The sequence below is a fragment of the Oculina patagonica genome, chromosome 3 (genome assembly GCF_052425735.1).
Source record: "Oculina patagonica isolate OP01 chromosome 3, crgOcupat, whole genome shotgun sequence".
Taxonomy (NCBI): domain Eukaryota; kingdom Metazoa; phylum Cnidaria; class Anthozoa; order Scleractinia; family Oculinidae; genus Oculina; species Oculina patagonica.
This window is the reverse complement of record NC_135760.1, coordinates 3,692,138-3,718,068: the sequence shown is the minus strand read 5'-3', so window position 1 is coordinate 3,718,068 and position 25,931 is coordinate 3,692,138. Positions and strand designations below refer to the sequence as shown.

The following is a 25,931-nucleotide window of genomic DNA, read 5'->3' as shown; positions in this document are numbered from 1 at the left end:
TACCCAAAGTGTAAAGTTGCCTTGTTTTCCTCGTTCATAAATTGTAATGATTTACCATCTAGGTAAGGGGGTAGAAATTAAGGTAAAAGTCTGTAGTATCGAAGCGGGGGTAAGGGGGAAGTGAAGGTGGCCCCTTCTTGCATCAAAAGGGGGGGGGGGGGGATGTTGGCCAAAAAAAAAAGACGGCCCCGTGATCTGAGCCCCTACGCTACATGCACTACATTTAGAAAGACTGGCTCATCACATAAAGGGCACTTGCAAGAAAAGCCAAAACTGCGAAGATAATAAAAAGCTTATTTCTAACGTCGTTTATGATAGAGGTCCCTTTATTTACTGCGGAATCTTCAGCACCAGCCACATTTGCTCTTGGAAACTCCTGGTTGGGTATCTCGCACCCAAGAAATTCACACAAGGGTTTCCAGCCTTGTTTCACGTTGTAAATCAGCAACTTCTCCTTTGGGATAACAGCTTGAACTCTCTCATTGTGCTCCCGGTATTTCTTTTTATGGAGGACTGTGAATTCAGGACGCAAAGTTCCGTAAGCGGACATAGCTATTTCATCAAAGAGAGGAACATCTATGCCTTGGGTATACGGTATAATGTACCACATAATCATCTTATTGAGAAATCCGGCATTGCGAAAAACAGCGGACTGATTAGTCCAGCTCTTAATCCAGACATCCTCGCTATCTCGTACGGAGAGAATAATCTTTGCATCAGGAAAGGTTTGGTAGATTTCTTCGTACCAAATTGCAGCTGGAAGATCGGTTACTGCATCGACATCTTTGTACATAGACAAGAAATCAGGTTGCTTCCCGCGACGATAAATGGAGGCCCACTCATCATGATGGATAGTAACATGTTCCACGAAGTCGAAGACTGAAAATCCAAGGATTCGCAAGGCTTTTGCAATGGATTTCGTGCCAGTTTTGCTTAATCCTGCACAGATAACTTTCATGTTTCTTCTGTTTTAATATATCTGCTTCCAAAGGCCAGGTTTATTCTGTTTGGTATGGAATGCTATCGCACGCGACGCTCGTTTCCGTTCGCACGGGCATGGATATTCCTGTCACGCAACATTCGTTTTCGCCACAGAAGAACCAAGCAAAATGTAAGAATTTGTATCAATCCCGGGGAATCAATCGATGTATTCGTAATCACTGAAAAAAGATTATGAAACACTTCTTGGTGTTATTTTCTTAACATTCTACGGTAATTGAACAAGATTTGAGCGATTTCTATTGCAGGGTAAAAAACCTAATATAATTTTTTCAGAGAATTACTAAAAATATTGCTCTATACAAACTGTGGACTGAGTGGCACTGTGGTTTCCACTCGCGAGGACTGATGGCATTGCATGACAACCCAAACCTAATGGTTCTGGACACAAGATATTGTCTATACATACCATAGAAACTGCAACCATGCAGGGCTGCTTTGATCTTTTCTAAAAAAAAATTGGGAAGGAGCTCAGGCGATTTTCTCAGTATTTCTAGGAACGATTGGAGTGGCTCTGCTAGCAGATGGGGGAGGGGTGCTTCCCTTATCTTACGTCTTATTTTTCCGCCCCTTCCTTCGTGGTTCCCACCTCTTGGTGCTTTTTCTAAAATTCCGCTTATAAGCCCCCCCCCCCCCCCCTTATAACCTCCCAATTATAGGCCCATCTACCTGTAGACAAAAAATACGTCCAATTATAAATCCCCCCTTTCCCAATATCGTTCCAAACACTGAAATCAATTTTAATCAATTTTTTTCAAGCTTAATTAATGCAATTGCAAAACCAGTTAAAGAAAATGTATTTTTTACCCAGGAGCCTGTTACCTGGGGTGTGCAACTTCCATATATTTGTGCAATGGTGTTTCACAATAAAAGTTATTTTAAGCTAAGCCTTTCCCGCAAAAATTGCTGCTTCCAATGAAGTCAGCTACTACTTTGCTACGAAGGCTGAGGAGGGACATCAGTTTTCACACTTCGGACTTTTTACTTCAGACTTCAGACTTCAGAGTTCAGACTTCAAACTTCGGACTTCGGACTTCGGACTTCGGACTTCAGACTTCAGACTTCGGACTTCGGACTTCGGACTTCGGACTTCGGACTTCGGACTTCAGACTTCGGACTTCAGACATGGACTTCGGATTCTTCGATTCAAGACTTACGAACACTTTTTCGCGCAACACTAGTAAAATTACACAACAGTTCCGACGGCACATAACAGGACTAAATAGTTCAAAGAACATTTTGCCAGTTTGACATCTTATTTTCAATCCTATAAAAATTCATTTCTCGAGTTACGTCAACACATCCACTGCTTTTCCCAATTGTTCCATTTATACATTATTACACACGAATAATTAGTGTATCTAGAAACTACGGTCTTTTTATAAATACAGGCAAACAGATGGATAATACTTCCAGTCGAATTATCCACTTTAAATCACTAGTCGAGACGGAGTTCGTTTTGACAGATATAATTAAGTATCTTTAAAGATGATTTGGGCTACAACATATGGTAAGATGCTTGAGGAAGGGTCGGTGCATGATTAAGAACCTGCCTTTAATTTCCTCACATTTTATTGATATATTTTCTGGACATTTTAGGAAAGAAATTTGACAAGCGCGATTCGATTATTTTGTGATTCAATATAAATATAAAATATATTCTAAGCATAATTGAGTTTTTTCTTTTCCTCAAGTAGTTATTTTCCGTAAATCACATGTCCAGTAAATTCCAAAGCTTACAATATTGCAATGTACTTTAATTAAGTTATATAATTAAGTTAAGTTTTTTCCTTATATATACTACGTAGCTTAATTTAATAAAAAAATTCAGTTACATTAGCTCACACAGTATAAAAAACTCTAAAGGACTTTGTTTACAAATTGTGCAATCTTATATCATGAAATCTATCCAATTCGCGTAACAATTGTCATAGCGTGACCTTTGTCACACAATCTCTAATTAATATTTAATCACAAAATTATCGAGTCACGGTTGTCAAATTTCTTTCCTACATGAACAGTGCTACAGTTCAGTTCTTTTGAAAAGTTCTATTGTGACTAGTCATGGATCCGAAGTCCGATGTCCGACGTCGGGAGACGTCGAGAGTAAGGGCCTGTAAACATGGAAGGCGGGTGACCCGGCTAACCGAGTTACCCTGGGAGAGCCAACTTTTCATACGTTTCTTTAGAAAACGCACTGGAGCGTTACATACTATACGGGAAACCTCGCCTTGTCGGGGCACTCGGTCAACTTGCCCGGGACATCCTTCTAGGTGGGATAGCTTTTTGCCATGTGAACGCGTGTTTTTAAATTAAATTTGAAGTTAATGGCATAAAATGTATAAATTCTGAATCCAAATTTAAACAGTGCTATTTGACCAAAATTAGAACAAATAAGTTTTAACTGTAGGCTGGAAAATACTTCTTTTAGGAACAGCTAATCAATCAGTCATTAATTAATTAATTAATTAATTAATTAATTAATTAGCTAAACACTCTGACACTTTAACAAAGTTTATGTATGTTTATGTATGCATGTAATTCGAAATTTTCGTAGGTATGATCATCCTAGCTAATTTACGAAACAACAAATTTAATTTCAATTTGGCAGCCAATGACTGTTGAATTTCGATTGAATTCCCCCCCCCCCCCCCCAACAAAACTGAAATGGACGCAGTAAATTTCTAAGAGCTTGCACATCCAAGTAAAATAGGTTTGATGACAGCTAGCCTTGATTATTCAGTAAAAAAAGTCATATTTTTCTTCAATCATTTGGAGCTACATGGTTTTCCCACGCTGTGACACGCTTCAATGACGCTGTCTCAACTCGGGTAGAAGTACTGTGAATTCTGCATGTTAAGGCGGGCTATGTTTCATCCCTTCTAGCGGGGTAACTCGGTTAACCGGTGCACCCTCCCACCATGTAAACACGCCGTAAGAAGTCCGAAGTCCGATATCCGAAGTCCGAAGTCTGAAGTCTGAAGTCTGAAGTCTGAAGTCTGAAGACTGAAGTCTGAAGTCCGAAGTCCGAAGTCTGAAGTAAAAAGTCCGAAGTCTGAAGTCTGAAGTCTGAAGTCTGAAGTCTGAATTCCGAAGTCCGAAGTCTGAAATCTGATGTCCCTCTTCGGCTTTCGTAACTTTGCGAGGAAATTACTGAAATCATCGCTTGAAATGCTGCCAGAACACTCCGAAAAAGTTTCCTAGCAGGTACCCAGTGGACAAGGTCCTCTATTACGAAATCGCTTGTTATTGGCTATCCGAAAGCAATTCGCGGGAAAATCTTATCTAAGAAAAACTTTACTCGTGAAAACGCCGTTTCACAGACGCGGTATGGAAGTTGCATGCTCCGGATAAGGGCTCCTGATTCCACCTATAAGCCCCACTGGATATAAGCCGTCCCGTTTATAAGCCCATCCAAAATCCTAACCCCTAAAATTTCTTCCCTATTTTTGCCGGTTCTCCCACTTTGGGAATCCCACTCCCCGGCCTCAACCTCATTCCCAAGGTCTATAGAGCTCCCGTTCCCCCACCTCCTACTCTCCCAGCCCCAAGAGGAATGACTTGCCCCCTCCCCATCCCTACTTATTTTACATTCGTAACTAAAATGAGTATATAACGGCGCTCAATAAAATCGGCAACGAAGGAATTATAAAATACATAATTTGATGCTTAAGTTCCTTGATGTGTTCGGCGATGGATCCGTGTTTGCCTGAAACCACCAACGTTTTCGCGAGGGAATTCTACCGAAGGTACGTCCAGTCCAAGAAATTGACACAAGGGTCCCCACCCTTGTTTGACGTTGTAAACTATACTAAGAGTTTTGAAGCGGGTATAACAGCTTGTACTCTCTCGTTATGTTCCTTGTACCTCTTTTTGAACAAGACCGTTGAATCGGGGTTTACACTGCCATAGACTGCCGTATCTTCTGCATTGAAGAGATCCAGTAGTTTACGAGGTTTTGGCCAAGCGAGTTACCGTAAATGATCTTATAAACGCCCACTCTCAAACGCCCCCTATCTAATAAATTAACGCTCCCCCGGAGTTGTAAAGTTTGTCTTAGACGCCCCCCTCTAATAAACGCCCCATGTCTAATAGACGCCCCCACCAAGAATCACCTCAAAAACCAAGGTAACGCTCCATAGAGTACAATCACGCAATTTATTTAGTTTCTTGCATGACCCAGACATTAAAGAGGCCAACGATACCAACATGGTTGACCCCGATGTCGATGAAAACATCGATATCGAAATATGAACGACATCTACAGTACAGGCTTTTGCATCAGGGCAGAATAGATTAGACTCCTAGTCACAAACTCTGTGTTCTACTTTACTTCGCGAGCAAACTTCGTGTCTTATTTGTTTTGTTGACATTTGTTTCAGTTAAAGGACCCCTAAAATTTAATAGACGCCCCCGGGCGTTTATTAGATCATTTTAGGTAAGGCCATCCCAATAAAATGTTTCGTTTCCCATCGCCCGACCGACCCATTTTTTTCGAAAAGTAAAAAAAAAAAAAAAAAAATTCCAGATTCACTAATCAAAGAAGCAAGTACTTCAATTTACAAGCACATGAACTTGTTTTATTAACAACAATTGGTATGATGTAAAGTATTTGTCTTTAATAAACATCGATACTACGTTATTTAAATACTGTTAAGGAATAACGAACGAAAAGACCACGTTTCGGTGTTGACTTTGTAATCATTCTTTCTTACTTAGCAGCCCGGCCTTTTCTGGAACCCTGCAGCCAGAATCCTTCAAGTGTTCATTCTTTTTTTTTTTTTTTGCCCGACCGACCGACCCACTATCACAAGAGACGGGGCGATGGGAAACGAAACATTTTATTGGGATGGCCTAAGCTAGCTAGCTTCAAGAACACTGCCTAAATCTCGAGTCATGTGAAGGTGCTTCGACCAGCTTTGTACCCAGACATCATCATTTTCCCGTACAGTTAGTATCACTTTCGGTTTGGGAAAACGAGATTAGCAAAAATTTCCTCCAGGCGCGCGCCGTCCGTCGTACCAATACGCTGCTGAAAGGTCCTGAAGGTCAGAGACAGGCGATTTTCCCTCACAGTATATATCATATCCACTTTTAAGGTGTATGTCTATGTGCTCGGGAAAATCGTAGATTTCGAATCCAAGTATCCGCAAAGCACTTGCCAAGGATTTAGTTCCCGTTTTGCTCAATCCAGCACAGATAACAAATACCTTCATCTTGTCAATCGTGACAAAAAACTGAAACTTGACCTTTCGTGACATCAGGGATTCGTACATGAAGTAATATTCAGTGCGCAAGACCAGCGCGCGGGAAAAATAAAAAGACCATGTTCTGGGATTTTCATTCAGGTAAAGTTGTTTTTTCATTGTTTTGTTTAAGGCAACCTATGTTTATGTGGAAAACGTTTCTGAGGGTTACAAATTTGAATTTCATACAATGACACAGCTTATCTATAATCGATATCCCGTTTTCCCCCTCTTTTTCTTTTGTTTTTAAAGTTCACACTGCAGCAGTTTCAGCAGGCGCACATTGAAAATTTATTGGAGCCAAAATGTTTCATGTGGTCTTTCGTTAAAATCCTTTAAAAAGCTTACCGGAAACTATATACTCGTGCCCGAGTACGATTCTCATTGGGCACTAATGAGAACATACTATGTTTTGCATTGCAGACACGCCATACTTCGGGCACAGTGCAAGTGCTCGAGTACAAGGTTGGTACTTTGGTTTTCTGTGAGTGAACACAATGCTATTTTTTGCTGGTGCCCAGGTACCAGTGCTCGGGAACTAAGTGTGAACACAGCCTAACATAAACATTGTCAGAATGGGTAGAAGTCGCTCAAAATGCAAAAAGTTGCTTGAAGGGAAAAAACTAAGCTACTTGAAATAAAAGAAACTGATGTATAAATTCCTGTAAGTGACAAGGCCTGGCCAAGCAGTAACCAAACAACATTCTTTCTACAATCTTTATTAACTAAAATGGCGGCTAATGTATTTAAAAATTAAGGCAACAACACAGGACCCCCCCCCCCCTTTCTCTGGAAGAGCTCCAGAGAACCTCTTCTTATGCCCACATTATATTAGAGAGCTTAATAAGCAAACTGCAATGGCTATGAGAAAGTCACTGAACATTAGGCTTAATGAGCAGAATAATAACTCTGCACATGCATTTTGAATCTTGGTACATTTCATAGCCGTTTTCTGCAGAAAAACAATGTGAAATGACCAAATTCTACGTATTTTGGTCAACGTCAGCCACGATGGCTAATTTGCGATTTTTCTATTTGGGGTTGAACACTCTCTTTGAATATTCAGCGGAGCTAATTCTTAAAGCAATAAATAAGCAGAATACGTCCAGAAAATTGAGACATTCTAAAGTAAACTATAAATTCATTTTTCACCAGACATTGTCGTCGATGTTGCCAGCGTCGCTGCTTAAGCTCGATCCCTATTATTACTGTGACTGCACCTTATGATTTATTTTAGTTTTAACAAAAATTTATGCATGCCTTATTATGTTAGTGGAAACTGATTTTGGTAGGGTGTAATCCACTGGACTAATGAAGTTCCTGACTGTACATACTCTGTTATTAGTTCATTGTATAATTTATTTGTTATGCATACAAGACGAGATACAGTTCTTACAAGAACATCTACAGTGCTGTCATAGGCATAACCTGGCCTGTGTCCAACATTTGGAAAACTCACAATCTGATTGGCTACACAGACACCTACTGTCAATCTAAAGAAAACTCTTTGAGCACGATATTGTGGCTGGCTCGATTTGCCAGTATAAAATCATTCCTGATCGAGGCATTGAGACTGAAAAGTTTTGAACAAAACTGTCAATGAATCATTTTTATCGATATAATTTCAATGTTTAATAGAACAGCCACGTGGTTATGCTATCTATACCTTAAAATTCCGGTTAATAAGCCCCCCCCCCCCCCCCAATTATAGGCCCATCTACCTGGAAACAAAAAAATACATCCGATTATAAGCCCCCCTCTGTTGGGTGACAGTACTGAAAAGGGCTAAATGTTGCTTTATTATACATTTTCAACTTAAAAACGTATTTCGATCAACAGTCCCGTGACTTGTTTCGAAACATTTTTTATTCCGCTTATAAGCCCTCCCAGATATAAGCCCCTCCGTTTATAAGCCCACACAAAACCCCTTATGAAGTTGTATAAGCCCAGGGCTTATAACCGGAATCTTACGGTTTATTTGACTGCTGGCTGTCAGTTTCTATCAACTTTCATAGTTTGTGAGGGGCAAAATGTTAGCCGATAGAAACCTTGAGCTTGCAGTTGTATTTTAAATAGTTGTGTTGGACTACTGTATTTTTATTTGGTCACTAGAAATAGGAATGGCTCAAGTGACTGGTACTCAGATCTGTAAAGATCAAGTTGTTTGTAAAGATACATATCGATCCAATTTGTTTTTCCAGAAAATATTCATACACCCCTCTACAAAAGATGTTTTGGTTGAACCTTCCATATCAGTCCAGAAATTCCTCTTTAACTCCCTAGTTTCCTTTTAAAATTTTTATTTATCCTCAATATTCTAATTTATAATTGTTTTTTGTTTTGTTTTGCTCACTGTAATGTTCTGTGGTGTTGCGTGTTTTAAGGGAAGCCTCGAGCCAAGTGGCCCATACTGCCGGAGCTTATCCCGGTTTCGATAGCGTTAAGCAGCTAGGAATATTTCTACTCCCCCCTGAATGGGATGCTAGTCCATTGCAGAGGTACCCCCCAGCATTATGTCGCCGGTACCCATTTATACACCTGGGTGGAGAGAGGCACTATGAGAGTAAAGTGTCTTGCCCAAGCTAAAGAACACAACACAATGACCCCGGCTTTTGAGATCCCAAACCCTCAGAATTTCCAGTGACATTCCGTGTGCCTTATTCTATCATAATAATTATTTTTGTGTAAAATAACAGTTTTAATCATCAAAATGATACAAAAAACTTTCACTTACATGAAAGTGTCAGTGGAACTGTAATATGGTGCTAATTTGAATTTTTTTATCCCACCATAACATATCATGTGTTTGTTCCTTTCAGTTCAGTAGAACAGTGGATAAGATTCCAATCATTTATGCAGATTGTCAAGCCATCTGGAAAATGTAAGCTTATACTTCTCTCTTCAGTTAACACCAGAGGCTAGTTAAGGAAATTAATTGTAGCAAGGTACAAAATCAATGAAACCATGATTGAACATCCCCCCTCCTCTAGCTCCCCTAAAAAAAAACCAACATAATTAATTAGTAAGTAAACCCCTCCAGGTGGCTAATATATTGGAGGATCATGCCCCAGTCTGAATGATTGTCCAAAAAAATGAACAGTTGGAGAAGCGAATTTTCAAGGGCAACTGTGAAATTTTGAGGACAAATCTTTCAGCCTCAGCATTATCCTCTAATAAACCTGCAGCAAGCCAGAAAGGGGTTTATTTTTTATAACCCTTTGATTAATTTCTACAACGAGTTTTATCGTCGGTAAATAGGAAAAAACCTACAGTGATACATCCGGCATAACTGTAGTTGAAACAAATGCAAGTTGACTGTTTTATGTGATTTTTTAAAACTGTGATTTGATTAAAAAGTTATATCTAAGAAGGTGACTTTGCACATTTGTTTTGTAATTGTCTATAAAATCGGGCAACAGATATCAAATCAGACAGGGTATATTTCCTGATACCCATCATCCAATAAATTTTGTACTATGTGATGCCTTTTGTCCAATGAGCGCACACGAAAATTAAAATATTATAGACCCCCTCCCCAGGCATACAGTTCATACAAAACTTGTTGGGAGAATTTAATTTGTTTACATGTCATCACCATTTCATTTTGAATGTTTTTTTTAAATGTTTGACTGCATGATTATGTATATTGTCATTGTAGGGAGAAAGTCAATGTTAATCACTCTTAGGACTTAATAAATTAATAACAACCCTTAGAGTCTTTTTTGTGAAATCAATAATGGGATTGATCAAAGACAAAATCTACCTCTTACTTCAATACATAGAATATAATCAGTAGGACTTTGATATCAATTTAAGGGAAATGAAAAAAATTGTCTGACATACAATAATGTAGCTGGGGTGCAAAATACACTGGTTATGCTATGGGGCTGGCATATATTTTTTTTAATTAACACCCTACATGGGTGTTAATATTTTTAAACGAGGGCTAACTTAATTTTGTTTAATTCCTGCCTATGTGAACTGATATTTTACACTTGCTAGTAGAATTGGTTTTGCAAACTTTCAGAGCTCAAATAGAAATGTAACAAAAAAAAAGTTCACTAGTACAGTACAGCAGTAGTAACTGTAGACTGTGATTGCTTTTGTTTGAAATGAAACATTTACAATTTTTAATTCAATGATAAGACAGTTCAAGACAGCAGGACTAAATTAGGGTAAAAATAGCTCAAGGGAAATTGAATCTGCTTGAGACGGCAGGTAGTTGAGATAGCTGGGTTATTTTTACAGAAAATTAAACCTTATACAAAAAAATGCAAAGCAAATTTATGATCAAGATCGCAGGGAGTTCAAGATAAGCAAGCTTGACAGTATGGACCTACTGATACAAATCATTGTCATCGTCGTCGTCATCATCACCAGCAGCAGCAGTTGCAGCAGCAGAGCTAGCAGCAGCATCATCATCATCATCATCATCATCATCATCATCGTCTTTATCATCAGATAAACCCACAATCTCAAGCAGACCCAAAAGTCTATTGATGCTGTCAACATCCTGGTCTATATGGAATTTTTTCCACAAACTTTTTCCAGTGCCAAAACACAGTCCTATTGTCTCTTTGTTCCAAATAGGTTTAAAATGTTCAATCAGCATCCCCTCTATGCAAAGAGCATAGTGTCTATTGTCAACAAGCATGAAATTCACTGCAAAGTCAGCAACATTCAGATCTTTTGCTGCCACAATTTTACTCCGGTGGTCTGTAAGGCGTCCTGAAATATCAGTTGTAGACATTCCTACATAAACTGGCTGATATAATGAGCCAAAAATTTGACTTTTTTTATACAGTTCCCTTTCACCAAAATAATATAGAAAATAGACACCAGGGCACTTAGGAAAGCTACTGTTCAGCTTGAAAAAGCGCTTCGACGTGCACAACCTATTCACAAACGCTGCTGCTATTTTAAGTAATATGGATCCTTCTGGAGGTGCTGGTGTTTCACGACACTTGTTGGCAAAGCTTGCTTCTACGTTGAATGTGAGTTCTGCTCTAACATTAGCATCTTCTATCGGGAAATCAGTTAAATTTCCCCTAGCATTAGTTAAACGTTTTGCATTTGAATTCCTTTCATCTGTCAAGATTTCTTCGTTCAAGTCCTCCGGGAAAAATTCTTCGATCCACTCGCGAGGGACAAATTTTGATGTTTCCGTTCCAACTACGTTACCGATGTACTCATACCTGGACATTGTAAAATTGTCAAAATCCTCGTCCGTGTAGTAAGTTTCATAGAAATCTTGTATCAGTTTATGTACCTCCTTGTCGTCAGAGAGTGCTAAGGATGGCAAAATGACCAAAAGACTGTCTGACAGCTTCTTCTCCTCCTCCTCCTCCTCCTCCTCCTCCTCCTCCTCCTCGTGGCCACCAGCTTCGAGCTTGTTTAAGGCTTTCTCAAGGAATTCTTTAAACTTCCTCATGGACAACAGCTTTTTTAAGTCATCAGGAAGCTGCTCTATTTCCTTCTCAACTTCTTTGTGGCTATGTTTGCCAACTGCGCGGCTGCTTTCTCAGGAGTAGGTTTTGGCCCAGGGGGGGTACTCCGGGGTCCAAGTGACGGGAATGTGCGAAGGATTTTTTTGGGGTCGAAATTTTCGATTCCGGGATTTTTTTGGGTAGGAGAATTTGGCAGGTATTTTTTTGGGTGACTTGATTTAAATAGGAAGGGGACTTTTTTGGGTATTAAAATCAAACTAAAGTGCCTTAGCGCGGCCTTGGCAATTTAGGGGTAATTTGACTAGGGATTTTTTTGGGCGTTTTTTTTTGGTCCAGGGATTTTTTTGGGCAATGTCGGAAGACTCAGGGATTTTTTTGGGTCCTGAGTTTTGCCTCCATTCGATCATCCCCGTCACTTTGATCCCGGAGTACCCCCCCTGGGGGTTTTGGTGGCATGGTAAACACAATGTGATCCTGAATCACCACAGGCCTGTGTATAAATATTGTTATTAATGTTGGAGTTTATGAATGAGCAGAACGTGACTGTCACGAGAAAGCGGTGTTATGTTAATAAACGTAGCGATACAACGAAACTTACAAGCTGTAACAAGTACGCAAGCAAGCTCGAACGGTGTCAATAATTAACCAAGTGTTTTAACATTGTACTTACAATGCCGGAATTTCTCGAGAACTCGGCTTCCAAGGGGGAGGGGTAAAAGCGACAAGCGACATGACCCTAAATACTGGCGACACAGGAACTTTTTAACCGCGATAAGCGACATTACGGCACAGAAATGCGACAGCGACACAAAAGCGGGAAAATGACACCGACATTTACAGCTGTTGGCTTGGCGACTTGGGTTCTCAGAAACATGCGACATTGTGACACGGCTACCCTCCCCCCCCCCTTGGAAGCCCTCTTTTTGCGGGCCCAAGAGGGGCCCGCAACCCTAATCTTGACAGTGACCAGCGGATTGCGTATAACGCCTGCGCGCCACGTTTATAAAAGACTAGTTGCAAAGCGGAAGTTGAAAATTTTGTTCTTCCACCAAGAACGATCAGAATGCGAAAAATGTGTCAATCACAACAGTTTTTCGAAACACCGGAAGTTGAAAATCTGTTCTTCAAGAACGATGCGAAACATAAGTCAATCTCAACAGTTTGTCACATAAGATCAAGGCTTCTGTCACATAGAAGATTGGAAACTACATTTGGCCGACGTTGTTCAGGCGTTGGTTTTGAGAAGATTTACTGTGATCAGTATCACAGATAAACCACGGCAAAACGAATGATTCCTTACAACATTAACAACATAGCGAGTTCACCGACGGGTACACCGCGTGCTCGATTAAATCATGCATTCTTCGCGTGACGCGTTACTTGGAATAATAATTGTCTTTTGCCCAGAGAAAAGCGATGAGAGGAGCGGAGTTTCATAGCTAAACTTGATCGTGTTTAATCAGGATTCTGGGAAAAAAATAGACCCTGTTCCAGAGTCAAAAGGGTGATTTTTTTATTCAGAGAGACAAAAAGCATACCCTGTTGAGCGGCACATACCTGTATAGCCCTTATATGGGAGTACACCCCAGCTATATAGGTGTCGACGCCCGGGGTGTCGACGGTTGAGAATTTGAGGTCTTTTAGCGCTCTATGAAGCAATGTATGGAGTTCAAAATTGTGTAAACGTCTATTCGTAAAATTAAATTTCAATAAAATGAAGTAAATTAACTCATCTGGTCCATTTTCTGTAATTATTTTAGGCATTTTGGGGGTTTTAGGGTGATTTTGCCATTCAAACAACAAACAAAAGCAGTGGAACCCCGTTTTCTCTACGTATTCTCGAACCTCTCAGGGAAACAAGAATTGTTTCTTGAAGTTGCCGCTTTGGGGATGGAGTAAGTGTCTTAGGTGAGGCGCTTGTGCCACTCCGGGAAGAGTCACACAGCGGTCAAACGTTTAACGCCGTCCCTGGAAAGTTAAGGTTTATATGCTGCTTATGGATGGGAAATCTTATAATTGATCTCCACTGAGTTACCTTCACCGTACTATTTCAGTCTATAACAATTTCCTACAAAAGTTGCACACTTTCGAGTCAAATTCTTACTAGAAAAGTTCGAGGCGCCGAAAACCGGAGGTAAAGTCATTTTTGCGTTTGACCGCTGTGTGCCCTTGAGGCGACCCCAATCGTTCCCAGAGTCCACGGTCAGCGGTGTGGTTGCCAGGGACCGCACACCACTGACCGAGGAGCTCGTTGGCTCTGGGAACGCACACAGCGGTCAAACGCAGCGCGCGTGAACAGTTCCTGTGTAATTCCCGCCAAAATTTGCCATACAAAGTCTTTAATTTTCCGAAAGCTTTCGCTTTAAAGCCAAAAGTTAACACCGTCCCTGGAAAGTTAAGGTTTATACGCCGCTTATGGATTGGAAATTTTATAATTCATCTCCACTGAGTTTCCCAGCGTGAAATTTTCTTTCATAGTACTATTTCTTTAACAATTTCTTACAAAAGTTTGTCCACTTTCGAGTAAAAAGTTCGAGGCGGCGAAGACAGGAAGAGATGTCATTTTTTGCGTTTGACCGCTGTGTGGGGAACGAGCAAACAAAGGAGTGGAGTCGAAGTTGAGGAATGTAACTACATAGCGTTACACGCCATTCTACAAGTAACGTTACAAATTTAAACTATATACATAGCACGCGCTAAATACACAGTAACGGCTACAAATTTGAATTAAGCAATTTGCGCGCGCTAACATTAAACCCGCGCGAAAACATTGAGCTCGCGCGCATATAGAGAGTTAATTATAAAGAAATTCACTAAAAAGAATTCTAATTACGTAAACGTTCTCCGCGATTCTGGCTGTAGAAGAAGTCGCTCTCATTGAGACCGCTGGGTCTCAAGGAGCGAAGCCGATACGCCCACTGTCCTTCCTTGTCTATTAGATTTTCCTTTCTGTTTACCCTATCTATCAGTTGTACATTAAGATCTTGTAGTCCCTGATGTCCGTTGCTAAAAAAATGTTTATAAATAAGGTCATCGGTTTCCTTATTGGCAGGTGACATCTTGGAGTGAGCTTTAAGCCGGCTCTTATGATTATTAAATCTTAGCCTAAACTTAGAGGTAGTGGAGCCGACATACTGCAAACCACAAACCTTGCAATTAATTAGATACACAACATTTCTAGCATTACAATATATATATATATATATATATATATATATATATATATATATATATATATATATATATATATTTTTTTTTTTTTTTTTTTTTTTGTCGCAAACATTTTCATACATCCAGTGTTGCAGTCATCTAACAGATGCAAGAAAGCTATCAAAGATGTTCCATTAATAGCATTTCGGAAACCTAAAAGCCTTGGTGATTATTTGGTGAGAGCAAGAGTGAATAATCGTGAACGTGGAGATTACAGGCCCGGCACATGTAAATGTACATCTAGTAGATGTGAAGTTTGCAAATACATGGATGAGAACGGTCGTTTTAAGAGCTCGCAAGACAATAGAAGTTATTCGATCAATTACAACCTTAATTGTAACTCTAGTTATGTAGTTTACTTAATTACGTGTAAGAAATATTCGTTGCAGTATGTGGGCTCCACAACAACGAAATTTAGACTTAGGTTTAATAACCACAAGTCTAGAATTAGGCGACACGAAATGTTGACGCAGGCCGAGAAAAGGGCTGATGATCTTTTGTACAGACATTTTTGTAGTGAAGGACATAATGGACTAAGCGACATTAAGATTCAATTGATAGACCGGGTTAATGGAGAACAACAGTTGCGAGAAAAGGAGGGTCAGTGGGCCTATAGACTGAAAACTCTAGATCCGAATGGTTTGAATGATAATGATTTTTTCTTTGTACAAAATAAGCGCTCAAGACGTACGTAGATTTATGTAAAGTTAGTTAGCGCGCGCATGCGGGGAGTAAACGAATTATTGTAGCGCGCGCGCGTGGATGCTCAATTTGAAACTTGTTAATGTAGTATGGCGCGTGCAGGGCAACGGTAATTTACCCTGAAGAAGACGCCTATAAGGCGTCGAAATATAGGTAAAAAAAATGAAAAAAAATGTCTTCATTTGTGATAACTTTATCACAAATGAAGACATTTTTTTTCCATTTTTTTACCTATATTTCGACGCCTTATAGGCGTCTTCTTCAGGGTAAATAACCGTTGCCCTGCACGCGCCATACTACATTAACAAGTTTCAAATTGAGCAACCACGCGCGCGCGCTACAATAATTCGTTTACTCCCCCGCATGCGCGCGCTAACTAACTTTACATAAATCTACGTACGTCTCGAGCGCCTATTTTGTACAAAGAAAAAATCATTATCATTCAATCCATTCGGATCTAGAGTTTTCAGTCTATAAGCCCACTGACCCTCCTTTTCTCGCAACTGTTGTTCTCCATTAACCCGGTCTATCAATTGAATCTTAATGTCGCTTAGTCCATTATGTCCTTCACTACAAAAATGTCTGTACAAAAGATCATCAGCCCTTTTCTCGGCCTGCGTCAACATTTCGTGTCGCCTAACTCTAGACTTGTGGTTATTAAACCTAAGTCTAAATTTCGTTGTTGTGGAGCCCACATACTGCAACGAACATTTCTTACACGTAATTAAGTAAACTACATAACTAGAGTTACAATTAAGGTTGTAATTGATCGAATAACTTCTATTATTATACATTGGTGTTACCAGCTTGATTTTGATTGGCTATAAGCACGCAGCTAATTCGTGCTTGCTGTTTCTCTTACGTCATACCTACAGACATTAGATTTTACATATGTAGAAGTGACGTCATACCTACAGACAATAGTTTTATGCATGCAGAAGTGACGAAAGGTTGTAAGCTTATAAAAGTATATAAACAATAAAGTTTGTGCGCGCTCTTGTCTTTACAAGTGCAGCTCAGGAATGTGCATAATAAAACAATTATTGGATTCGGTTTTCGCATGATAGCGATAATTATCAAGGCCTCAGTTTCTGTTATCCGCCTCAGCCTTCGGCTTCGGCAGATAACAGAAACTTTGGCCTTGATAATTATCGCTATCATGCTCAACCTCATCCAATAATTGTTAATTGTCTTGCGAGCTCTTAAAACGACCGTTCTCATCCATGTATTTGCAAACTTCACATCTTCTGAATGTACATTTACATGTGCCTGGCCTGTAATCTCCACGTTCACGATTATTCACTCTTGCTCTCACCAAATAATCACCAAGGCTTTTAGGTTTCCGAAATGCTATTAATGGAACATTTTCAAGAAAGCTATCAAAGATGTACTCTTGTCTCAAAGATGTACTCAAAGATGTACTCTTCTCTTGTCAAAGATGTACTCATCTCTTGTCTCAAAGATGTGCTCTTGTCTTCATTTGTTTAGGTATATATATATATATATACCTAAAGACGATACAAATGCAGATACCTTACGCCTTAACTTTATCAATGTCGCATGACTGAATTCCGAGCGCAATAAACATTCAAGAAAAAAAAGGAGCTGAAAGTAGCGAGGACTCCTCTAGCACCTCTAGTTAACAGAGACGAGAAAGTGAAAGCGAAGGTAACATCTTACTGCTAAGCTTATTTTCTTTTGCTGTTTGTGATTTTAAGCTGTGTTTAAATCTGCAACCTACAAAACAAAGCCTTCATATATATTTTTAAAGCCCGTGATAACCCAAGAAACCGGAGAAGCTCTGTTGGTGATATAAATAGTGTATCTTTTCGTGGTTTTGTTCACGCCGTCATCTTCTTTGACTTAAATTCGCCATACAATTCATCACAGTATTTTGCAACCCTCGACAAAAATGTTGGCAAGGTTACTAAATTTCGTCCTTTCCTATCCCTCCCCGTTTCAATGTTAAAAACATTGTTCCGGAAACATTGTTCCTTGTCATGTTCCCTGGGTGGCTACAATTAATTAGCGGGAAGCAAGGATAATGTTTTGCTGCCCGAGTGGCTATAAAACGTTCCGGGGACAAAGTGTCACGCATGTTGCTTCCATGGTGGCTAAACTGGGCAACATACCGGTATGTTTCAAGCCAGTCTGGTTTCAAGCAAAATTTGTGCCCGGGAAGCAAAAATGTTTTTGACTTGAGGCAGAAACATTTTTTGTTTCCGCGAAGCAAAATTTCAGTTACCACAACAAATGTTTTCCGCGTGGCTAAACTGGAAAACATTTCCGTCCGCAACAATGTTTCCCAGTTTAGCCTGGCATGTTGCACAAACAATCAATCTTCATCAACGATGGGTATAACATTGGAAATGGGAAGGGGAGCTCTGAAAATGTTTGACATTTAAAACCACGCTGAAAAACATGGTCACGCATTTCTGGCTAGGGTTTGAAACCATTTGGTTAGGGATACGACCCGACGGCGAGAAAATACAGTATTCACCAAGACATCTGATCCACTAGGATCATTGGTCGCACGACCATGTGGTGCAAAGCTTTAACTAGAATTTATAAAGCTGTCATAGTGCGGGGGGGGGGGGGGGGATCTAGAGATGATCTTACTTGATCATCTCTTGCCTAACTATGCCATACAGTCACAGTAGCGTGAATAGAACGAATGCCTTATTGGAAAAGGGAAAATAAGCGCAAGAGAAGATGGTGATGCAGTTTATCAGACTGCTCGTTTGAAAACGTTTGCCACTACAGGGATTACTGATATAGTCCAGTAATGTGTCGGATCTTTGCGTTTTGCATAATTTTATACAGTGGGGTAACCCTAGCAGATTTCCACTCATCACGGAAGATGGTAGTTATCAAGTAAGTCAGGTCATTCCCTCATCTAATTCAATCACCTTTGACGACTTACGAAGTTCTCCAAGTACAAAATCCTTGTCTGTTTCACAAAGAAACTCTTCAAAGGATTCATAAACATCCATGACAAAGGAAGTCGTACACAAAATATGAGATCACTGTCCTAAATATTCTTTTCATTTCCATTATTTTTATACACCAATTGATCGTGTGAAAAGAAACATGTGACAACTAGTTGCGAGCACAAAAGTAGAAGAACAGTGGCAGGGGCGGATCTAAGGGGAAGGGTACAGGGGGTGCACACTCCTCCCTGAGAGGACCTGCGGCCTTTTATTTTTAAAATTTGTTTACGTCACCAGTCAGTTACGCCATTCCTTAGTGGTGCACCCCCTCCTAGGAGAAATCCTGGATCCGCTTCTGAGTGGGGTGGAAGGCAAGGAGCAAAAAGAGAAAAATTTAAGGTGGCTCTGAACCCCATCCCCAACTTTTTAACTTTACAGAAAGACAAGATGATAAATAATAGTTAAATTATGGGAGTTACCAAGCTTGGATTCAAGTTATAACTTAAAGCCAAAATAAAGGTGTTTTTGCCAGGTTTTGCCATTGCTATGGTAATGTGGCATCAAGTAAACGATTGTCACAAGTTCGATGATTGGGTACTTGTTTTGTACCATTACACTGTTTTACCACCAACCAACAAAGGGCCATCAAAGCACAAAAGCATTAGCATAAATAATTATTGTTAATTGTTGTAAACTGTCTAAAGTGTAAATATTGTACAACTATCTAAGACCAAATTGTGATATTTAACATCTTAACAATCAGTAAATGATATAGAAATATAAAAAATTCACACATTTTGCATAGCCTACTGCAAACAATAACTCCAGAGTGGTGAAGAAGTCTAAAAAACATCAAGGTCTTTTAAGTTCACCCAGATCAAACCCAGGGTTGTTGCCCCCTAAATATATTTATAACTTGTGATCAGGCATTTATTTCATTTTGTTCTTTTTTTTCTGAAAATGCAAAGAAATAAAACCTGATTGCAGGTTGACATATATGCAAGAAAAATTATGTAACAACCATATAATAGCCTCAAAAAAAATACTGGATAGCATTTTATAAAAAAAAATACAATCAAATAATTTTATTTTTTTAAATTAATTTCACAGAACAGTAATAGTCTAAGGTAACCTTTTAGTATTATTTTCTATGCCTTTCCTAATTTAGAGGTAATGGTAAATGCTGCTTATGTGAAAAAATTAATATCAGGTCGGTAACTGAGCACAATTTTAACATTCACAACTCAATGACTTTCACCTTTTATTTCACAGGCCATTTTCATTTCAGGTACAGTTTGTAAAGTCACGAGTTGAAAGCACCTTGAAAACTTTGTATCCATTATGCTTTTGCATGGCTTATTCAGTAATTACAATTCCGGGGGGGGGGGGGTACTCCATATACTGACCTATACGGGGAGGCTCCGCCCAAAAGGGGTACCTTTTTCAGGCATCAGGTATATCAAAGGGTAGGGATTTCACAAGTTAAAATATATGAAAGGGTAGGGAAATCTTTCCTTGAAATATTTAAAACGGGCTTTAAACTAATTATTTTAAACAGACGCAACTTATGGCTGTATCGTCTTTATTTATTAAGCGCTACATAAAAATGTCAAGAAAACGTCCTGTTTTAAGTATATTTTGTGTCGTGTAGGTATATGAAAGGGGTACCTTTTTTCTATAAAAGGTACATGAAAGGGGTGCTTTTTCTGTCAAAATGGTATATAAAAGGGTAAGGGGTTGGACCTTGGGGCGGAGCCTCCCCCGAATAAAACTTTCTTGAGTGCCCCCCCCCCCCCAGGTTACAATTATTCGCATAGAGGGCCTATTATACTCTGGCGGTTTTGCGGTTTAAGCCAATTTGAGTGTTGGTTTGCAAGTACCGGTAATTCATAATTTATTTATCTGGCAGTTAGCAGTCAAGAAATTATGGCCGATTCGCTCTTTAGGAGAAAACAAAGCCAATTTGCAGTCTAGGAAGAACACACCCTGTAAAATCTTTGTTGAGCATCTGAGAGGTTTTCGTGATGCTTGCGCGTATAGCTTGCGCGGGCTTGCGCGAGGGCGACTTAATCTTGGCATGCGCGCGCGGAATGGCATGACGGATCGCACACAACAGCATGAACAAAGTGTTTCTTTTGCAAGTTCTTTTTTTCAAGGAGCATTCCTTCAGTAAAAACACATCAAGTACCTCTTGAGGTATTATTAGTGAATTTATGGAAGAGATGTGCGATTTTAGAACTTTTTCTTGGTTTGCGAGAAACCAAGATCTTAAATGATCCAAAAGCTACACATGCGCACAAATGGTAGCAGATGGCAAGAACATTCGTCAGCTTTTGTGCTTTCGAGAGCGTACTGTGGGCTCTGTCTTGACCCTCAGTTTCTCCCAAAAATGTTTGCCCATGCAGCAAAAACTGGTTTAATCCAGGCTGACCAGCACAATCTTTGGGGCTGCGGTGACTTCAAAGAAATGACACGATTTACGCAGAGCCTCTTTTTACTTCCCAATTCTCAACCGAAGGGAAGTTAAAAGAGGCTCTGCTCGCAGGATGGGAAGAACAAAACAGGGTGTTTTGCAGACTGTATGACCCCCCTTTAATAGACCCTCTTATTTGACAAGTAAAATTAAATTTTGTCTAGGAAAGGAACCCTTACTGTAAACATCGGCTCCAAATTTTTTTAACTGTAATTGTTTTGGACCAACAGGGTTGTTTAGGGACCAAGGTGCAAATTTAACTTTTTTTATGGGGAAGGGGAATGGATATGGGGGAGGACTTATATAGAAGGGACAGGAGATGGGGTTGCTTACCTTCTCACTTAGGGGTGTAAATAATGGGTTTGGTCTCACTTAGGCCAGGCTGCATATATTTTTAAGTTCCAGTAGGTTATGCCGAAGATCTTCGGTATGGATTTAGGGCCTTGGCGTAACTTCGGCATGGCATGCACAAGGAATAAACCATGGCACTGGCCGTCTAGACGGATCTGACACGAAAAATTGTATCTTTGAAGAATCAAAAAAGCTTGAGCGTCATGCCCAGATTAGTCATCTTTAGAGGTTTAATTCAAATTTTTAAATGAGCATACTTGTCCCATTCATTTCGGAATCCCTCCCCCCCCCCCCCCACCCCCCTCTCTATCCCCTCTTCAAGGGGGTCAAACTAATCCAACTGTTTCAAGTATTGCAAACAAATCTGCCGAATGTCCTCATGGTATAAATTATTTTACAAATACCATAATTTGTACAGAAATATGCTACCAAGTAAAGCTAAAACAGCAAGAATTGTTAATAGCAAGTTCACATTTACGGGAAACTGACTTGCCATCAGCTGATGGTTAACAGATGAGCCAACATTTGCTCTTGGAAACTCTTGGTCAGGTATCTCGCAGCCAAGAAATTCACACAAAGGTTTCCAGCCTTGTTTCACGTTATAAACCAGCAACTTTTCCTTTGGGATAACAGCTTGTACTCGCTCATTGTGTTCCCGATATTTCTTCTTAGCAAGAACTGTGCTGGTTGAAGTAACTGTGCCGTATGTTGAAAAACACATGGCGTCCATAAACATCCATCGCTTGGGGTGCCTCGAGCGGGCAAACAATCGCTTTAAAAAGCCGGGATTAAACAAAAGTGCGGTGTCACTTGCCCAGCTCTTAACCCAGCCATCTTCACCGTCCCAGCGTACAGTAAGAATAACTTTTGCCTCTGGGAAAACTTTCAAGATTTCTTCGTACCAAAATGAAGTCGGCAGGCCGATCACTGCATCAACATGTTCGTACATAGAAGCATAATCTGGTTCTTTCCCGTCGTAGTAAAGACCGATCCACTCATCTGTATCTGTGTACTTGTGATGTTGATAATCACGAACTGTATGCCCCAGTATTCGTAGAGCTTTTGCAAGGGACTGCGTACCAGTTTTGCTCAATCCTGCACAGATGACTTTCATTTTTATCGAGCCTCGATAAAAGACATAAAACAGTTCATTAGCACTGTTCACGCTTCAGTGCCAAACCCTATGCAAACTTTGACTCCCCAGGGGGGCCTACTTCTTTTCAAGACCTCTTGAGAGGGGTGCAGGTGGGGATGCGGCTTATTGAAGAGAGGAGCTTATTTTTGATATAGATATTTATATTAAAGAAATAAAGTGGACTTTTAACGTTTTGGTGCTGATTAGTAACACATTTTCACAAAAAAACGTAACATGGAATTTGGGGGGTCCTAAAAAAGGGAGGAGGGGGGAAGGGGTATAAATCCCATTTTCTTGGGCCAGCTCAAATCCCATCTCCCAGCCTTGAGTTTTCACAAATTTTCAAAATCCTAGTGAGTTCTCTTGTTTTTCTGTCTGTGATTCCCATTCTTAGCCTGTGTTGCAGTCTATCCCATTCCCCCCCCCCCAGGGGGGGGAAGGGACTCGCCTATGAACGTGACGGGGATACTCGTCGTCTCGCTTAGGGCTGTAAATTTCGGATTTCTAGTCTTGCTTAGGGTGTTCCGGGCAAAACACAAATATTTTTAGCCATGATGGTCTTTTTTAAGGTTACAAATGAAGAAATATTCAAATATAAATTATATTCTTAGTTTTTCTTTTAGGGCTCAAGAAAAGCTTGAGCCACACCCAGATTGGTCTCTTTTAGGGGTTCTTTTCAAAATTTCCGACGAGCATCCCCGTCCGTTTCATGTAGGAGTCCCCCTCCCGCCGGGTCCCATTCCCAGTGACCAAATCCCAGTCCTATTTATCCAAATCTCATTTTCCCAATGAAAACTTGCCCCAACCGTACCTAGTTCCTATTTTACCCCTTCAGGACTGTCGTCTTGTATTTTAACAGTTACCATTAAGTTAATGAGTTTCCATATATTTTCCCTTGCTGTTGGGTTTTTCTTTGTACTTGTAAGTACTCTCAGGAGGTTTTACACCATGTGGCATCGATGCCTCATGGAAAAAAGTTTTAAAAATAAAATGAGTTAAGAAGATGTAAATATAACATAATTTGTTGATATATACCACTGTATTCTTAATCCATAATTCTAATGAATAATTATATTCATTTTCTAGGGTGACAGCCAGACCTGTGAACCTGTGTAAGACCCGTGAAAGGTTGTAAAAACATTTGCAGTCATGGTGTCATCTGAGGTGACGTGCTGGCTGAAACAACATGGAAGTCACAGCTGGAGCTGACTGCTGTGTTGCTTTAGGTCTTGTGAGCACTTAAATTTAAAACATCAAAGAAAAACTTGTTTTTGGATGTTTTCGTATTTGGTTGAGGCACATGTGATGATCATAAATTAATTATGAAATATTTCATATGAAAAAGTCAAGGTTATATGCATTGGATCAGTTTTACAAAGAGTAGGAAAACAGCAAGAAAGAACCCATTTATGTGCATATGATTGATGCGTGAGTGACCTGGGTGTCCATTGTTTTCCAGGTGCAGATTGCACGCCAAGTTTACAAAAATATGACAAACAAGTGTGTGCAGATTGAGCCAATTAAAATCAAGAATTTAAATTGTTTTTCTTGACAGTGGCCCTGCATTCACAAGGACTGATGCCTATGTGTACCTTAAGTCCATTATGAAAGCTGCATGTACTGTACTGTTATTGAAGTGGAAAACCAGCATGGTATAATAAAACCAAAGTGCTGTGTGTTTCTTAAGCAGCATTTCAAAACACTTAGTATCATTTATTGATAAACGGATGAGTAGTTTAACTTAATTATAAAGTTGCGCTATTTCTTTCAGTAGTACACTATTTAATAACAAAGTAAGGGAAAAAAAGGTTTTAAATTAAAAATCATCAATAATATTAAATTTATTGTGCTATTCGACAAGATGATAGGGTACAGTATAGCTAAAAGGCACAGAATTTGAGAAGGTTCTTAAGTTCTGTGATTTTCGTGGCTTTTAAACAGTGAATAAGTTCCATAAATTATCCATACCTCCCCCACAGAAGGGATTTTTCCAAAGAACCCCACCCCCTTGGAAATTATTATAAAGCTTCATACATTTCCTTTAAGTTTTTGGCCATTGCGACCCCTCCCACTCCCAGGAATTTCCAATCCCTTCTGTGGGGGGAGTATGGACTTTTTCTAAAACCAAACATTTTGCAAAGAGCTTCCTTGAAAACAACTCCCTGCACAACCAATTATATCGTCATCTCCATTTTTTAGTTTCTTTTTTGCTAGTTGTCAAATACACACAATACCACAAGAGCGACAGGTTATCCATCTTCTTAATTGACATAGATGCAGATCGATTACGTGAAACAGTACTTTAATTTAAAAGTTAATAGGAGCACTAATAGAGCATTGACTGCATAAATTTGTACAAGCCAGTTGTCATACTAATTTAATTATTTTAACTTCTGTTGCATTCCTGTCATGTACACTGTATGATATTTTGACATTATTACTGACATTAAAGGACCAAAGTCAGCCAGGCCTAATTGTTTTTGTTTACATATGTAATTGATTTTTCCCTGGGTGTGGTGTAGGGTGGATGGTACCATATACAAACCTACATACATACATACATACATACATACATACATACATACATACATACATACATACATACATACATACATACATACATACATACATACATACATACATACATACATACATACATACATACATACATACATACATACATACATACATACATACATACATACATACATACATACATACATACATACATACATACATACATACATACATACATACATACATACATACATACATACATACATACATACATACATACATACATACATACATACATACATACATACATACATACATACATACATACATACATACATACATACATACATACATACATACATACATACATACATACATACATACATACATACATACATACATACATACATACATACATACATACATACATACATACATACATACATACATACATACATACATACATACATACATACATACATACATACATACATACATACATACATACATACATACATACATAAAAAACATACATTTTGTGTGCGTGTTTGAAAGGGTGTGGCTCCATGTCTATTGTGTGCAAGCGTCGAAGTCACACCTCTTTTACATGCAGAGAAAATCCTTTTTTGAATATTCAAACAATAGCAATCTGTTAATGAGCAAAAATGGTCCCCGTTGAAAATAGTCCTGTCTGGGCAGTTTTTCACTCATTAACAAATTCCTATTGTTTCAATTATCTTGCGTAAATATCCCTGTGAAAAGGGGCATTTCCCAAACAATTGCGTTTGAAAGGGTGTGGCTTCATGTTTATTGTGGGAAAGTGTCAAAGTCACAGCTATTTTCCATGCAAATAAAATCCACTCTGGATATTCAAACAATAGAAATTCGTTAATGAGCAAAATGATCCATTTTGAAAGTGCT

General features: G+C 39.3%; 3 protein-coding genes and 1 pseudogene across 3 annotated transcripts; all 4 read right to left on the bottom strand.

The window, feature by feature from the left end:
* Window positions 1-94: 94 nt before the first annotated feature.
* Window positions 95-991, bottom strand: LOC144646234 (uncharacterized). Its single transcript, XM_078505775.1, has one exon. The coding sequence runs from the start codon at window positions 956-958 to the stop codon at window positions 224-226; it is 735 nt and encodes a 244-aa protein (XP_078361901.1). The 5' UTR covers window positions 959-991; the 3' UTR covers window positions 95-223.
* A 3,607-nt stretch (window positions 992-4,598) lies between these two features.
* Window positions 4,599-6,215, bottom strand: LOC144645945 (uncharacterized; annotated as a pseudogene).
* Window positions 6,216-10,435: 4,220 nt separating this feature from the next.
* Window positions 10,436-11,501, bottom strand: LOC144645577 (uncharacterized). Its single transcript, XM_078505154.1, has 2 exons — window positions 11,441-11,501; window positions 10,436-10,973 (listed from the first exon to the last, which is right to left on the bottom strand). The coding sequence occupies exons 1-2, from the start codon at window positions 11,487-11,489 to the stop codon at window positions 10,582-10,584; spliced, it is 441 nt and encodes a 146-aa protein (XP_078361280.1). The 5' UTR covers window positions 11,490-11,501; the 3' UTR covers window positions 10,436-10,581.
* A 9,782-nt stretch (window positions 11,502-21,283) lies between these two features.
* Window positions 21,284-22,542, bottom strand: LOC144646134 (uncharacterized). Its single transcript, XM_078505661.1, has one exon. It carries the CDS (start codon window positions 22,470-22,472, stop codon window positions 21,753-21,755), a length of 720 nt encoding a protein of 239 aa, XP_078361787.1. The 5' UTR covers window positions 22,473-22,542; the 3' UTR covers window positions 21,284-21,752.
* Window positions 22,543-25,931: the final 3,389 nt, after the last annotated feature.